The 16,689-nt window shown below is 39.2% G+C and overlaps 2 protein-coding genes across 6 annotated transcripts in view; one reads left to right on the forward strand and one right to left on the reverse strand.

Annotated features, from left to right (window-relative positions):
• On the reverse strand, positions 1 to 8,089 carry poli (polymerase (DNA directed) iota). 2 transcript variants are annotated; one of them, XM_042214970.1, is made up of 11 exons: positions 8,016 to 8,089; positions 7,015 to 7,276; positions 6,775 to 6,894; positions 6,522 to 6,686; positions 5,276 to 5,422; positions 4,843 to 5,079; positions 4,418 to 4,596; positions 3,734 to 3,825; positions 3,518 to 3,651; positions 2,256 to 2,476; positions 1 to 937 (listed from the first exon to the last, which is right to left on the reverse strand). In XM_042214970.1, the coding sequence occupies exons 2-11, from the start codon at positions 7,106 to 7,108 to the stop codon at positions 164 to 166; spliced, it is 2,163 nt and encodes a 720-aa protein (XP_042070904.1). In that variant the 5' UTR covers positions 7,109 to 7,276; positions 8,016 to 8,089; the 3' UTR covers positions 1 to 163. The 2 variants fall into 2 exon arrangements, with proteins under 2 accessions (XP_042070904.1, XP_014185370.1); XM_014329884.2 differs by lacking the exon at positions 8,016 to 8,089 and adding an exon at positions 7,450 to 7,520 and having other exon boundaries at positions 7,015 to 7,292.
• The window catches only part of zgc:152968 (uncharacterized protein LOC564848 homolog), a 14,988-nt gene continuing 3,628 nt past the window's right edge, over positions 5,330 to 16,689 (forward strand). The window contains exons 1-14 of one of the 4 annotated variants that reach the window (XM_042214969.1): positions 5,330 to 5,443; positions 8,059 to 9,458; positions 9,548 to 9,643; positions 10,043 to 10,295; positions 10,753 to 11,108; positions 11,197 to 11,340; positions 11,444 to 11,558; positions 12,191 to 12,262; positions 12,348 to 12,488; positions 12,617 to 12,730; positions 13,006 to 13,079; positions 13,169 to 13,273; positions 13,505 to 13,620; positions 13,874 to 14,012. In XM_042214969.1, the coding sequence (XP_042070903.1) occupies positions 8,163 to 9,458; positions 9,548 to 9,643; positions 10,043 to 10,295; positions 10,753 to 11,108; positions 11,197 to 11,340; positions 11,444 to 11,558; positions 12,191 to 12,262; positions 12,348 to 12,488; positions 12,617 to 12,730; positions 13,006 to 13,079; positions 13,169 to 13,273; positions 13,505 to 13,620; positions 13,874 to 14,012 (3,021 nt within the window). In that variant the 5' untranslated portion in view covers positions 5,330 to 5,443; positions 8,059 to 8,162. Of the gene's footprint in view, positions 5,444 to 7,431; positions 7,685 to 8,058; positions 9,459 to 9,547; positions 9,644 to 10,042; positions 10,296 to 10,752; positions 11,109 to 11,196; positions 11,341 to 11,443; positions 11,559 to 12,190; positions 12,263 to 12,347; positions 12,489 to 12,616; positions 12,731 to 13,005; positions 13,080 to 13,168; positions 13,274 to 13,504; positions 13,621 to 13,873; positions 14,013 to 16,689 lie in introns of those variants that run through there. The other 3 variants (XM_005949095.3, XM_042214967.1, XM_042214968.1) reach the window with 3 other exon arrangements.

The raw sequence follows: 16,689 nt of genomic DNA on the forward strand, positions 1-16,689 counted from the left end.
CACAGTATTAGATATCAATTATTTAATGCTTAAGAAAAACAAACTTTCTGACATTCAAGGTCATCTGAGTCAATTTAGGTTATAAATTACTTAAGAAAAGTTGCTTAGTTTGTTCAACAACCCAACATCAAGAAAACTTTCATTTATCTTCGTGACATAGTTTCTAACTGGGTTTGAAATACTTGAACAAGTTGTTGGCCTGGCTGCCTTTTCCTGGAGCCTTTCTGTCTTTGGACATCAAGCTTTTTCCTGGTTTCTTAGATGAGGAAGTCTTCAGAATTGGCTTCTGCTGTTTCCACTCAGACATCAGCTCCCTTTGAACATCTGGCGGAAGCTCAGAAAACACCTTAGGGTCCACATTTCCCGGGAACTCGCAGTCAGATAACCGGGGGAATGACAGACCCCCTTCTTCCATGACTTCTTCTTCTGGGAATGCGCTTGTACCTGCCTTCCCCTGGTGATTGACGGTGGTCGCTCTGTTGGAAGAGTTCAACTTGTTTGCAGCATCTTTTGTGTCACTAATACTTTCTGAGTCTGTAAGTGTCTCAGGAAGTTTGCTTTTTGATGTGCTGGGGACATCAGTGCCTGACTGGCTGCTAGAAGTGCTGTACAGGGAGCTCACATAAGCAGGAGATAACAGCTCCTTCTGGATGTCCTCTGGAAGAAGCTTGAACACCTCCGGGTCAACATTGGGAGGCAACCGTGTCACAGCGTTAGCAGTTTCGTCAGGGTCGCACCCAGCTGTACTGCAGGATGCATTTCGAGTCTCTTCTACAATGACAGCAGAGTTCTGTTTCCATCTTAACCCGTGTAATGGTGCCTCAGAGCTAGAAGAACTAGAAGAGCTTTGTATGGCGGGTTGTTTATTGTGTTGAGTAATCATGCCATCTGTGCCAAACTGATGATCCATATCAATACCCTGAGAGGAATCAACACACTGGAGAATGAAAGAGGAACAAAAGTGAAGTGAGGAAATTCAGAGTACTAGCACATTCCTTCCAGGAAAGAAAAATGCTGCATTAGGTAACTGGGCAGTGTGAAAGAACAGCCTTTCTACTGACCAACATTAATTATTTCTTAAGAACCCTTCTAATACCACTTTGACTTTAATTTAATACCTATTTCATGATCATGATGTTCAAAGTAGAGCCAATATGGCCTTAAATACATTTTTCAGGACTTCCCACTGCTAACACAAAGCAGCGTTTTCATGGAGTTTGGTTACATATGAAGTCCACTCAAGTTAAACATGTTTCATGAAAGCCCATCAGCTCAGACCACATGATCTGGATAAATTATGTCTTTAATGACATTTTGAGGCAGAACATGAAGGAAAGTTTCAGCTGTCATTACTTATTTAAACACAGTTCACAGTTTTTCTTCGGAATAATAAATTTGGCACCTAACAAAGACGTTTTGTTGCTACCTAAAAAGAAAATCGCAGGGGTTGTAATATTTTAAGTGGGCTTTCATTTCCTCAAGCATGGCCAGAAATAATGTGCGGACCTCTCTTACGTATGGTTACACACACTTATTGCCTCAAGAATATGATGACTAGTTGTGCTTACGTCCATACTTGACCCTGAAAGGCTAATTTTAAGTCAGGAAAAACCCCTGAAGTTGCTCTGGAGTGTCTTTAGAAACCCACAAATATTTGCCCCTAACAGCCAAATAAGAAAGAGGAGTACTGCCAATGGTGGTAATCAGGTTACAGTAGCATATTTTTAGAACAGGAAATCCAATGATTTCATTACATCAATTTGCCTATAGTGATGTGCCATGGTTTCCATGGCTGGCTCAATATCTCTGACCCATCAGAGTATGGACAAAAATCCTCTGGGTGTCTATAACATTAGGATGCTGGCAGTGGATCCTCAGTGATCCAGCTACTGCAAATCGTAGTATTGAAATTGTCGAGTGCAACTCTAATGGCGCTTAGTAATAGGAATGAAAGAAAATGATAAATAATTTTTTTTTCCATTATGGTTTGACATTTTATAATTAATTAATTAATTCATATACTAATATGATAGAAAATAAAGTTATTTGCAGCCCTAATCAGACAGAAATCAGATCCAACAGTTTTCATGAGTGATTCTGAAGGCCTTAGCGGGCAATCCAAAAAATTTCACTTTTATAGGCTACAGTTAAAAGATTTTACTATGTTTTTTATTACAACCCCTTTCATTTTCCTTTTTATGGAAAAATCAAACTAAGATTATCTAACAGTGTTGACAAGCCACGTTACATTTTACCTGGCACTGCGATAAGACGGCCTGGGATTTTTTGGGAGATGTGCTCTGTGAAAAGAACGATGTTATCGAGCCCTTCCCGGTGACGGCAGCTGCTCTGGTCTGCAGATTACTGAAGCAGACGTTAATGAGGGTGAGGTGGAAGGGGGCGCCGCAGTCCACCATCCTGTAGAAGAGTTTCATGGCCAACGGGAGCAGCTGCATCACAGCATCATCACTGCTGCCTATAGACGCATTAGAGAAAAACTGTTTTAATGGAAAGAGTTTTCCTAACTGAGCTGATTTTAACTGCTTTCATTAACCAACTAATTAACCGATTAATTTAAATTAATGTGATTGAAGACATTACCAGATATTACAAAGGCTCAGTAGATATGGTACATCTAGACTTCTAGTTATAGTCAGACCTGGATGACTAAAGCTTTTCATTATGTTTTTGTTTAGCGAAAAAGCAAGAAATCACTGTAAACCGACTTAAACTCAAAATCAAAAAAGTTTATTTATGCTCTGATTTTGACTTGAGAAATCAACTTTAGCAACTAAAGTCTGCAAGGTTAAGCTCCTTCCCAGCGTAGCCTGTTTGTGTTGGGTAAAGACTAGGAATATTCATTTATAGTTAGCCTGAGGGGAAACTGCTGAATGCTGACAAAATCTCGGGGAAAAGGATGTAGTTTTCAAAGGCAGAGAGCCAGGACAAATATATTTTTAAAAAATGTATACATTGTTTAATATTTTGGCTACGTTTTATTTTTTGACTCTATTAGAGAAGCTTTGCATGCTTCACAGTTCAAACTAAACCTTATTTTTTCCTCTAAAAGGAGGCGCTTTGTTAAGCAGAAGGAGGAGGAGCCTCCTGTGTAATGATCATTTATAGAGATATCTGCTCAGAGTGACATTGTAAAACTCTAAGTGGATGATAAACAGCTTTTAACAGAGCATTTGGAGCAATCTGAAATCTGAAATGTTGGATCAAAGGGCTCATCTAGAAATGATCTTATTTTGAGGATCTACCATTTAGCAGTACATGTGTGACAGAACATAAGAAAAGGATCTGTAAAACATTTATGAGAGAAGATTTTTGAAAAAACAAAATTTAATTATTGACAAGGGATAGACAGAGTGGGTAACTCTTGCTCTTTAGGCAAATGTGTAAACCACTATAGTGTGGAAGCACATTTTTCAAAAATTTATACACACAGAAAATTAAAAACCTGATAAAACCTCTACAGATATCATTCTGAGCTCTCCCTGACACGTGAGCATACCAGAGCTGATCTTCTGTCCAATGTGGTTGGGGATCGGACACTGCCGGCTCTCCCGACTGAACCACTTGTTGGTCGTTGTGTATTTACGGATTGTGAGCCTGAAGGTTTGAGGCTGCCTGCCGTCTTTGCGCATCCTGCTTTCAAATATAAAGCCAAAGGTAAGATTAAGGAAGCCATCCCCCTGTGGCGATTCAGCTTTGAGCTGGTAAAACAGACCTTTCAACCAGACTGCTCAGAAGTTGTTGTGTCTTCTCTGAAACTTCTTTTGTTGAGGACATTTTTTTGAAAGAGTCTTCATCACTGAGAGACTGAAACATAAAGAGGAGAGCAATGCAGCCAAGAAATGTAAAATCGTTTCCCATCAAACATGACTAGAATTAAAGGATTTCTACGGCAATTTACATATTAAAAACACAGGAATCAATATTATTTATGAACTTCCATTTTTACTCTTCATCTGCTTCCTTAAAGGTCACTTCTGGATTCTTTTTTCTATATTTTAAAACTAAATAACTATGGTTCACTAAACTGAACTGGATTGCTTAAACTCAAAACGCCAAATTAAAACCAAGTCACTGATGTTTTGTTTGAATACTACTAAAACTTATTTATCAGTGAAGTGTTTAAAAACATACAACCTCACACTATATAAGCTGTAGATAGCAGTAATTAAGTTCCAATAGTTTCTTATCTTGTAGTACTGCAAGAGTTTCTGCACAGCAAAAATGGGGGCCTGAATAAATGGAGCAAACACCCATTTATTCATAAATCTTTTTACTGCAGCCGCTCCCTGCTGATCATCAGAAAAAATGCAGGTTGTAGCTACAAAAAAGAAAAACTCATTTAGCTTCCCGACCTTAGCTTTCTTAGATACCAGGAATCTCAGATGTCGCATCCTACCTGAGGAGCCCCAGTACAAGTAACAGGTGAGTCATCAACACCGAGGGACAGATTCTTCAAACGCTGAGCAGTGGGACTTCCAAACTCCTTCGCCAGGTCATTCAGAGGACACAGCTGCAGGTCTTTTACGCTGACCAATCCCAGGGCTTGAAGTCTCTTAGCAGTTTGGTGACCCACCCCTGAGAATACAAGATGGCACCACAAAATATATTGTCAGGCATATTTAACATATGTGACACACAACAAAAATGCATAAGTGAGTTTTGGATAAAAGCATCTTTAATTAAAAATGCTCCAAATGTTAAGGACAACAGTGTAACAACTATACTTCATTAAAACTCAATCTCGATGCATATCGTGTTATGCATTTCTGTTCACCTACCTGCCATCTACTGATGATTAACTATCTTTTAGAGCATCTATACCTGGCACTTTGCGGACACTGCTTAGGCAGCCCATGATGTCACTGATGTTTTCTGGGAGCAGAGTGGTTTGCTGGTTGGGTTTGAAGGTGCCTGAAACCAGTTTGGCTAGCAGCTTGTTTGTGGCGATGCCAGCACAGCCGGTCAGGCCCAGTTTGCTGTGGACGGCTTCTCTGAGCTCTGCTGCAATGTGTGAACCTAAAGCCAACCTTGGGTAGTTACTGGCTTTAACATCTGCACCTGAACAGGAAGGGGAAAAACTGTGGGTATGAGCACATGCGATACAGTTTAGGATCTGCAGGTGAGTTGTTCATGAAGAACAAAACTGAAAGCACTATGCAAATATCTCACGAGTTTGAGCTATTTTTACGAGCCATTTCCCAGTTTCAGTGGGCCAGATGTACATCTACACTTGAGAAGCACAAATGTGACTTACTTGGATGATTGTAGACGTGTCCTTTAAATGAAAAGTCTTCAGACTTCACTATCTGTGCAAGCCTTTGTTCTACCATCTCAGTGACGTCCATGAAGTTTTCATCAAATCCAAGCCTTTCCACGAGAGGACAATAAGACATCAGAAGCTCTGGATGGCAAACAAGAAAAGGTAAATATATACAAACGGTTATCAGATGAAAACATCAATTCCATTTAGTTTCTAATAACCTACAAGGAACACCAGCAGGGTGGTGAACCAAACAGTGGGTTAAAAACTGTTTACATTCTTGAGGAAAACAATTGCTGAAATGTAGGAATTAGAGATTTTAGCAGTTTAGTCAAAAAGGGTTGTTTTCATTATGAATTGTGGAATTTAAAAGTTGACCAAATCATGATTTTCTTTAAGAGACCGACTCCAAAATTTGATATCTTGTTGCTTTAAGCAGCTCACTATTTAATTTGCTTGCTACAAGCTGAAAATAAATCCATGTCATAGAAACAAACACTAGTCACCGGAGAAAAATGGCATCCCAGATAAACTTTAAGGGTCACGTTCCCATCTGGCATAAATGGCTAGTCAAAAGAAGTTACAGCAAGGCCCTCTTGTTACCCACATCTTTCAGTCATGTGAAAGGTTTTTACAGGACTGCAAATCAAATGCAGCTGATTATTTTTTCATCACTAAGTGTGACAACCTCTATAAAAAGCATTCGGCACAAATCAAGGATGACTATTTTTTCCAAAGCCAAAGTGGAAATATTTGGCTGTAAATCACAGAAACAGCATATTAGCACAAACATCTTATACCAGCTGTCAAGCATGGTGCTAATCTGGGCTTGTTTTGCAGCCACAGAACCTGGACATCTTGGAGTCACTGAGCTGACCACGAACATCTCTGTATACCAAAGTATTTTAGAGTAAAATATAGCATACACAGCAAAATACAGCAAAAGCCTGGCTAAAACTGGGTTATCAACATCATAATAATTCCAAGCACAAATCTACAGCAGAATGGCTGAAAAAGAAAAGAATTAAGATGCTGCAGTGGACCAAAGTCCAACCTGATTGCTATGGTGCGACTTTAATCTCCATGTTTAGCCTGACCTTCCAAGCTTCTTTTATTGCAGCAACTACAATTTCATTTTCTCAGAGTGCACTTTAATATCATACTGCACACTACGACAAAAATTACTTTACTTACTACAGAGCATTATTTTCATGTCACACTGGTGTGATACACTGCTTACCTGTCATTTTATATGACATCTCTCTGTAGTGTGTGAGGTCTTCTCCTTTAACCAGCACCAGCTCAGGACATTTCTCCTTAGCATCAGTCACAGACATCAGCTTGTTGACACCCCTCTCCCTTGCCACATAGTTACAGGTGACTATGATGTACTTCTGCTGTATACCTGATGATATGAGAGTCATTTGGAAGCTTTGGCACAAATGTTTTTTTACACTTTTTTCTTTTGCAGCTTTTATAGCATGCAAGTTTACCTAACGGGACTTCTCTCAGTGCAGGGTTTCTGATCATTTCCACCTGAGCATAGAAGCAGTCCAGGTCAAAATGCAAAATGACTTTGTGTGCAGGTACTCGCGTTTTACTGATGCTTGGTCCTGAAACACACATTATATGTACAACAGTTACCATATCTTGAACTCTGAAAGTCATATGAAAGCAAAGAGCAACTGTCAGATTTCAGTTTCAGAGTGCCTAGCTTAAGTTTCCAAGTTTACCTGAAGCAGCAGCAGCAGGGGGGCTATGTGTCGGTGAATCCACGAAACTGTTCCTCCACTCGTTTTCATCCTCCTCATCCTCGCTGTTTTCCATCTCAAAGCTCGTAAATGTAATAAATTTTGCTGAAATATAGACTGCTACAACTACTGCTGCTGTTGTTGTCGTCGTCGTCGTCGTAATAGTTCTTTCATTGTAGGTCCCAATTCAGTTACGTGCAACGTTGCCATCTCTCGACATGGAGGGGTTACTGCAACGCAGCAACTACCAAAAAAAGTTTCTATAAATGCATTTTTTTTTTAGATTTACAAACACAATAAATAAAATCAAAATTTTAAATGTTACGGAATACTGTGTTATTTGAAGGTATTAAAATTGGTTTTTCGACAGTCGTCACGCGACCTGACCACAACGTATATAAACAAGGCTGACGTCACCTGATGTCGGCGGCTTCAACTGCTAGCGTCCGTTTGTTAATTATAAAAAAATCTGAGGAAAAAAAGTGCGGAAAGTAGCTAATGTTTCCTTCTTCGGGCTTTTTTGCTGATATAAACTGTCCCTTCTCACAACATGGGCGTTGTGAGCGGCCTCACTGTTTATACAAACATCCTACAAAGCAGGCGCGGGACTGGTTTGCTGTCTCATTTGAATCATCCAAAGTGGACTTCACAGGTCAGTGCTTCAACTATGCCAACTGACTTCGAACAGCTTGTGCATTAGCTTGCCGTTTTACCTGTTAAAAAGGTTTAATTGTTTAAGAAAAACCCCATAAACCCTGGGAATTATAAGAAGCTTTTAAATCGATTAAAAAGGGTTTTAACGTTACAGGTGTAACATAAAAAATTAAGCACATTATTGTAACTGCAGGTAAGGACAAGTGTCACTTCTACCATCTACCTTGTGTTCTTTAAAAGTTCTATTTTGTCACTAAAGGGGCACGATAGGATCTTCACACATCAAATAGCACAAAAACTAAATGGCAAATTATCAAGCTGTCACTTACATTTAAGTAAATACTTATTCTGTTTCATATTCACGTTGAACAGAAGAACAGAGGCCTTATACGGGCTGTGGAGATGACTGCCTTCATGAGCTGGAGCGGATCAACAAGGAGATTGAATCTGTAAGGCATGAGGTGGAGCAAGAGCGGATGCGACTGTCACGTTACCAGACTGTACAAGCAGACCGCATAAACAACAGGCCTGCTTCCAAGCGTGAGTTTGGGAGTAAAACTGTAGACAGAAAAGCTTATGGGCCATCGTCTCGCACAGATTTTACTAAAGCACACCAGCGAGGAAAGAAGTATGTGGTTGACAACTCAAAACCGAGGACTGATTTGGAGTATGACCCACTGTCCAACTTTTCTGCAGACTTGCTCTCTTTCGGCTCATTGACAAAGGACCAGAAGTTGAAAAGTAGACAAGTAAAAGACAAAAGTCCGAAAAACACTGCCCCATGTATTGATAAAGAACCATTTGCGTATCAGGCTCCGATTTCCCGATCACCATCTCCGGAGCCACTTGATGTTTCTTCTGAAGGTGAAGACCTAATTATTGATGTTCCTCCTTCTCCTGACAAAACTGGTCAGAGAACTGCTAAGTCTGTAGCAGGTAAATCCTCTCAGGTGACAGCAGTGGAGGTAACGGAGGAAAAAAAAGAGCCTAATTTACCTGATTCTCCATCACGACACTATAAAATACCTCTGTCTTCATCAGATTCAAATAAAACTCATTATGTTGAAAACAGTCAAGATTTACTAACTATACTTGCTGACAAAGAGTCTGAAGATCTAAAAAATGGTGGCAATGTAGTGGACTTAACAGAAAGTCCAGAAGACCTTGTAAATGAATGTCAAAAAATTACTAAATCAGTATTGGAGAAGATCCCCGAACAACAAGATCACAACCTGAACAATCCTCAGTGTGACCTGCTCAGTATCTTTGAGAAAATTAATCAGCAGGAGACACCCAGGAATTTACTTTTTTGTAAATCTCCAGCCTCTAACTCATCACGCAGGCAAGTGCCTCAGGACAGAGTTCAAAGTCACAGCTGTTCTGAAAAAAGTACACCCTCAGCAGTGATAGGAAACCAGAAAAAGTCAAGCAAAATGTCAGGACAGACACAGGGAATAGCTGCTGACGGTCCTAACCTGCCTCTAGAGCAAGCAGAACAAGGGTCGGAGAACAGCGAGTTTGAGGGTCGGCATGTTTTGTCAACTTCTGTCAGCTCACAACTCGGAGCCGAACCGTGTTCTGAGCAGAATTTGGTGACTGTAAATACTGAAGAGATCATATTAATCAACTCCAGCTCTGATGAGGAGGAGGAGGAAGGGCTCAACCATTCAGGAATGGAGTTCTCAGATAGCGACCCAATGGAGGAATGCTACAGGATCTTCATGGAGGCAAACAATGAGGAAAAAGGAACTGAAGAGACTCCTGGTGCACATGTAAGTAGCCTGTAGAGACTGCAAATTCATTATGAAGAAATTATTTTGAGAATATAAAGATTTTTTTTCTCTCCCCTTGTATTTCTTAGTTAGGGGCTGTGGATGCAGAGAAGATGGAGGTAAATGTCACACCCAAGGGATTACCAGGAAGGAAAAGAGTGGCTCATGAAGCCAAACAAACAGAGGTAGGTACAGTCCAGTCTCATAGCAAAATGTGTTTTTTTTTAAAGACAGGAGATGTCTTTTTTTTAAAATCCAAAACACTGTTTTTATTGCCTAAACAGTATTTTAATACCCAAGCCTAACCTAGTAGTTTTTAATAATGATAACAAATTTTAATTGAATAACGTATTAAAAATAATATGACAGAAATGTGGGGGGAAAAAATCACCATGCTTGGCAGATGAAAGGTCACACTCAGGAACATTAAAAAGTAGGGCTGGCCATTTATGTCCATAATGACTCACTAGAAGTCGTGGCCTTTTTCTTAAGATCTGTTGTGACATGATGTAAGTTGACTAATCTTTACCCAGGATTGGATAATCAAAGTTAAGCATGTGTTTTGAATGACCTCCTCTGTGCAGCAGCCAGTAGCTAAGAGCAGGCCTCAGCCGCAGGTTTTGGTTCCACTCTGTGAGCCAGTAACTTCAGGATTTGGCTCTAGACCCTCTGTCAGTTCCAAAACCCAGCAGGTTCAGCAGAGAGCCTCCACTCCGACTGCTTCAGTTAAAGGTGGGCAGGCTTTTGTTTCCTCCACCTCTCAGAAGAAACCAGAGACCCAGTTTACACCTTCTGTTTTAACTCAAAACCCTGCAACCCTCCAGCCTGTGCGCAATGGTAAGTATCTGTTGGCAGTAGTAGTGATGATTGTTTAGTTCTTAGACACATTAAAAATAAAAAATGCAAGAGCATGATAACGTGTAAATGAGATTAGATTCAGATTACTGTCATTGAGATAGTATAACTCAAAAGATGAAATGCAGTTTGGCTTCTAATCTGAAGTGCAAACAATGTAGGTACATATGTATATACAATAATGTATACAAAAACCATTCCAATAAACAAATGAAAGCACTTCATTGAAATTGTATTTTTGTGTTTGATATAGAAAGTTTTATCACTAAAGCATACTTGTATTGCTCTGTGTAGCTCTATCATCCTTTCTTAAACTTCTGTGCAAGTTGTGTATTTTTTTTATTTATTTTTAATTATTGGCACAGTACAAGTAAACCATGTCTAGTATGAGTATGCTCTTACTAGCTTTTCCTCAGTACACATTTTTTCTGTTCCATAGCTTTTGTGAACTATATACCTTTGGGACCAGCTGTTATTGAAGTGGGCAACAACTTGCATTTGATCCTTCCAGACGGTGCCTTCCCTGTGCCCATTTCTTCCAATTCCAATCCAGTTACTCCAGTTTTAACTCCAATAAATCAGGTTCACACAAGGGCCCTTGCTATAAAACAAACATACCATCCACATGCAGTTACTCCTATGCATCCTATGCAGCGATGCCGCCTGGCAGCACCAGTGCTCATTCCTGCTGTTGCACGCAAACCTTTACTAAACTCTACTTTTACATCTGCATCTTTACGTTCAAGTTCAACTATTTCTACTGTTCCTCAAAATTCTGGTCAAGCTTCTGCAAAGGTAAGAACTTCAACTAAACCTGGATCGTCAGTACAAGTTAGAAATGCTTAACCCACTTAATAAATATTATGTGGTTCTGTCCCCACAGCCGTTGCCTGTTAAACGAAAACTGAAGCAGCAGTGTGAGGCTGCCAAAGACAAAGTGCCCCATGATGTCAGACAGCGGTATGTCAACATGTTTACAGAGGAGTTCCTCAAAACGACACCCAATGTTAATGATGCCTTTGAAAAGGTGAGCATATGTCACAATCCTCCTCAGTAACAACCTCTAGTGTGGAAAGAGAGAGACATATGTATGTATTTTTTTTTTTTTTCTCTGATCTTTCTGTTGATAGGCTCTTGCTGAAGAGAAGACAGTGTACAATCGGAGTGTGAACAAGCTCAAGTATATGAGTGTTGCAGTGAATGCACTCAAGAGGCTGAAGAGTCAAAGCACTGTTGCTGCTAAAGGTGAGCACTTCATGGAAAAAGCTGTAGGAAATTACCTGTTTGTAAAATATCTCCAGAATCTCTGTAGATGTTGGGCATACAATTCATTCACTGTACAATTATTGTACTTTTTGTTCACCGAATTACATAAAATAGTCAAAATGTTCAACTCATTGATAATTCATTCAGTGTTACAGACTTTTTGGGATAATTTATTTAAATTCTTATCCAGGGCTTTAAATAAGGAAATTCCCTGTTGCTTTCTAACTGTACTTGTTTAGAGCAGATGGACCGACATCTCCCCATTCACAGTACTAGCAAGAAAATTATACTACACTCCTGAAATCTAAACATACTTGAAACATTTGATAGGTGGCCTCGGAATAAGGACATGTACTACGGGGGGGACTGGATACAGTTCCTCAAGCAGGGTCTTTCAGAAATCAATTACCTGTCTGATTAGAGTGTTAAAAGGGATGAATGGGCTACTAGATAAACCACATTATAATTGGTATGAATATCTCGTAATTGTAATTTTGTGCTTATTGTTTTTGATATATCTTGAGTTTTTTTTTTTTTGACTTAAAAAAAGATAATAATAAACAGTTGTTTTGATCTGGTATATAACGGACATTTAAATATTTGTTTTGCAGATGAAAACAAAGTCTACAATCAAAAACGGAAAGGGAACATACCTCTTAACCCAACAAAGTTTAAAGGAAATTGTGAGCATTAGTTTCCTTTGTACAAATGTAGACTTTATAATTATTAAATATTTTGACAGTTTATGAGTGTTTTTTATTATTCCAGCAGATGACATGGCATTGTATGAGAGTCTGAAGGATTATATTTTGACTGATGAAAAGCTAATTGAGAGTAACTATCCTGTTCAACACCCAGAGAAATGTGGTTCTGCAGTTCTTTTTGCTGAAAAGAAAGTTAGTCCAGATGGTAAGTGGAAATATCCAACCATGCTCCCTGGTATTCCTATATGATTTCACTAGAGGGCGTGCTTGACTAAAGTATTTGGACTCCGGGTTGGTTCTCTCTGTTAAGTGTTGTATTTTATTTGTTAAAAGCACTGAAGAGGATCTGTTGTCGCTGTGGTGCTACATACTCTGTGAGCCAAAGTGGCAAACACATTCGCAAGGAGGAATGCAACTACCATTATGGGAAAGGAGTTGAGAATAGAGGTTAGAAACCATTACCAGGTTATTCTTGACTATTTTATAAAATATTTTGACTGGTGTCTTTTCACCATCTAAATGTTAAATCTATGTGCTATATAAACATGCTTGAAGGTGCGCACCGTCCTAGTAGACCATCTTTTTAGGAGCACCATACTGATACTAGTTCAAAGCTCTCCTTTTGTAAGCAGCAGCCTCAAAGCAACCTGAAGACTTGAGGGCTGTGCAGTAACAGTTTTTAAGCATTGGTACATTTTTTAAACTTTAATAAAATTTTCCAGTGCCCGGTGGAGTGGAAACTCGCTACAGCTGCTGTCAGGGAGTCATGGGAGCCCCTGGATGTCAAGTGTTTAAGGTAAAAAGGGGAAGGAAAAGTCCTCTGAGTTAAAGGAATTCTTGTCAAATATTTCATATGTACCAGTACCACTTTGTTTTGTCAACCAGTTACATGTCCATGATGCCCTCAGCCTGGATGGGTTTGTGTCTACCATCTCCCAGGGTCCCTCAGACAGGAGCTGTCCTGGTGTCTATTCCTTGGATTGTGAAATGGTGATGTTGGATTTGGGGATTTACATGTGGCTTTATTAAAATGTGCAGTTAAATAGATAGTTTTATAAGCTACACTAACAGACTAAACAGCCTCACCTCACTGTATACTCTACCTTTAACTCTTGTGCCCATGGGCTTTATGTCAGAATTTGTTGGTGTGGAAAAAGATTTCTGAAGTTTGATTTTTGTTTTTAATCAGTTTGCAATGAAAACATGTGTTTGCTTTTGTAGTGCTACACCGTTCATGGTTTGGAGTTATCCAGAGTGACAGTGGTCAACTCGAGTCTGGAAGTTGTATATGACACCTTTGTTAAACCTGAAAATGAGGTCATTGACTATAACACCAGGTAATGTGATAATATATCTCTGTGCACTACATAAACTATACGAACTCGCTCTGTTATTACAGAAGTGTGGCAGCAGTCTGAAAATTGTTCTGTATAATGGAAACTTAGTCAGTGCTAAGTTCAAGGTTTAGCCATTATTTCAAAGATGGGGAAGATGTTTTGCTTTATGACACACATGATGAGGATGATGGAATGAAGCTAACAAGACCAGTGCAGCTGTGCTTAGAGCCCGTGTGACACCTTACTTGTCCAGATTTTCAGGTGTTAGTGAGGAAGATGTGAAGGGTCACCATGCTTCTCTAAGAGATGTCCAGGAGACCTTGTTGAGCTTCATAAATGCTGACACCATTCTGGTTGGACACTGCCTGGAAACAGACCTCTGTTTACTCAAGGTGACTTCTTGACTTCCCTTTTCACACATATTCTTGTTTATTTTTATTTTTTTAAGTGCACAGCGTATTCCACATTTTATAGCTGCAGTCCTTATAGTTATAGTTTATTTATTTATATAGCACATTTAATTACAACAGGAATGTTGACTAAAGTCCTGTACAACAATACAAAATACCTAGTAAAATACCTGATAATATTGATACCAAACATCAAATATAAATGAACAAATAACTCACATTTGTATTTACTGGCTTTTAATACAGCATGAGTTTTAAGATAAGATTTAAAAAGATTGACAGTAGGAGCCTGTCTGATGTGTAGGGGTAAATTATTCCACAGCTTAGGCGCTACGACTGCAAATGCTCAATCGCCTCTATGAACCAGCCTCGACCTTGGTATGGCTAAAACAAAAGATCACTTGATCCTAAGAGATCTAAAGGGCGCATAAGGCTGCAAGAGGTCAGACAAATACCCGGGAGCCTGTCCATTCAGGGCTTTGTAAGTCAACAATAAAATTTTAAAATCAATTCTGAAGTGGACAGGGAGCCAATGAAGAGAGGCAAGTACGGGGGAAATATGTTCACGTCTTTTAGTGCGTGTCAGAAGACGAGCTGCAGCATTCTGGACCAACTGCAGTCTTGCCAGGCAGGTCTGGCTAACTCCAGCTTATAAGGAGTTACAATAGTCCAGCTGGGATGTTATAAAAGCATGAATCGCCAGTTCAAAGCTTTTAAAACATAAAAGTGATCTCACCTTAGATAAAAGCCTCAGTTTGAAGAAAGACAGCTGTACAGCTGAGCTTATCTGTTTTTCAAAGGTGAAATTGCTGTCAAATATAAGACCAAATTTTTGGCATGCGATTTGATAAAAGGGATTGCCACTTGGTCCAAAAATTATCACTTCGGTTTTGTTCTCATTGAAGTTAAGAAAGTTAGAGGCCATCCAGGATTTAACTTCACCGAGACACTGATGTAATGGTTCTAGTGAGTTCATTGAGGGTTCATCTGGATAGCTTTTTGTTTTAAACCAGAACCATGGAAGAAGTTTGTAGCAACTGTTATTGAGAGAATCTCAATTAGACTCCCCTTTGTGCAGCACATGGGGACTGCAAGGACTCCCTTTGTCTCTTTAGATTAATCAGTGAAAGATTTTTAGAACACTTATTGAATGAACAACTCTGTAATTACATAAGGCATTTCTTACCACCCAGGCGGTTTTATAAAAATAAAAAAAAAGTGATGGAGTATTTTCAACACCCTGCTGGACAGGCAGCGTGGACACAGTTTGTGAATTGAGTAATTCGAGATTGAGGCAACGTAGGAGTTTGAAATTGATACCCTAGGTGTAGCTATTAAAAATCTGAATGTTTGAATCCCTGTGACCTTAACATCAGATTTTCTGAAAATCTTGTAAATGTTATAAATCAAGAAAGAAGTCACCTGGGGTTTTCAAATACATGCATAGGTGAATTTGTTAATAATATTTTAAGACTTTGAAACCCCGTGGCCTCAACATTAAGGTCAGAGGTCAGCTATTATGAAAAGACCTAGGATTTTCAAGTTTTTAGAAAAATGTTACCTTTACAACCTTCCGAGCTATTCGATTGGATAAGGTGCTATACACTACTGGGTGTTCTTAAAAAAACAAAAAAAACAAAACCTATTGGTTTTACAATACTAATTTCAGGTTTTTTTTTTAAACAATTTTTTTTATTGACAATTATGCAGTTTAAGGTCTCATTGCCGTCTGAAATGAAAGCATAGTAGAAACAAACAATTGGAGTCAAAAAAGAAATCAAGGAATAAATTATTAGACCCAAATGTATTCTAAATTTTTGACTCATCAAAGTAGCCACTTTTGGGAGATATAACAGCTGAACACACCCATTGCGTTCTTTCTAGAGATGGACCGATCCGATATTGCGTATCGGTACCTAAATTACTGGATATCGGATATCGGAGAGAAATAAAAATGTAATCCGATCCATTAAATATCACAAAAGCACCTCAGAAAGCTTGCGACATGGCGTAACTCATCGGAGCAGTATGCGTCACGTGATAGAGCGGCTGTGGCATTTGAGACCTGTCGGTGGTCAGGTTGAGCATTTGGAGCCTCGCTACCAAACCGGCATTTCATCTCCGAGAAAGTTATCCCAGAGAGAAGTAAAGCAAGTGTGTAAGTTCATCTCTGGATGTTTGTAAAGCATTCCCACGTTAAGCTTAACAAACAAAATATGGAGTGACTGCCTCTCTTCAATCATGAAACTGATCAATAATCAGCTGATCGGCTTTTCTGTCGTGAGTTCGTCTCTCTTGTAAGTTTATCGCCCACTTTGTACCAGAAAGAGGAAACCAGCACCAGGATCCTTTTCTACTGTGCAGGGGCGGGTCTAGCAAAGTTTAGCCGGGGCATTAACAGGGAAAGGGGGGCACAAAGAAATACTTTTCTTTCTTATTCTCATTTAAAATGTCTCGCTTTAATAAATAATTATCTGAATCTTACAACCAAAGTTTTAATCTGATGTAAAATGTATAGAAGTCCATTACTGTATATAGTAACTAATAAGTCTAATATACCCTAGTAAGCTAGTACTTTTTCCTTCAGAAATGTACCATCTGTGCAGTCTGCAATTCTGTTGAAGTAAGATGTTGAAGCTATTTAATTATTGTGGAAAAA

This window comes from Haplochromis burtoni, unplaced genomic scaffold, assembly GCF_018398535.1.
Source record: "Haplochromis burtoni strain Fernald_Lab_line unplaced genomic scaffold, NCSU_Asbu1 Contig_634, whole genome shotgun sequence".
NCBI lineage: Eukaryota > Metazoa > Chordata > Actinopteri > Cichliformes > Cichlidae > Haplochromis > Haplochromis burtoni.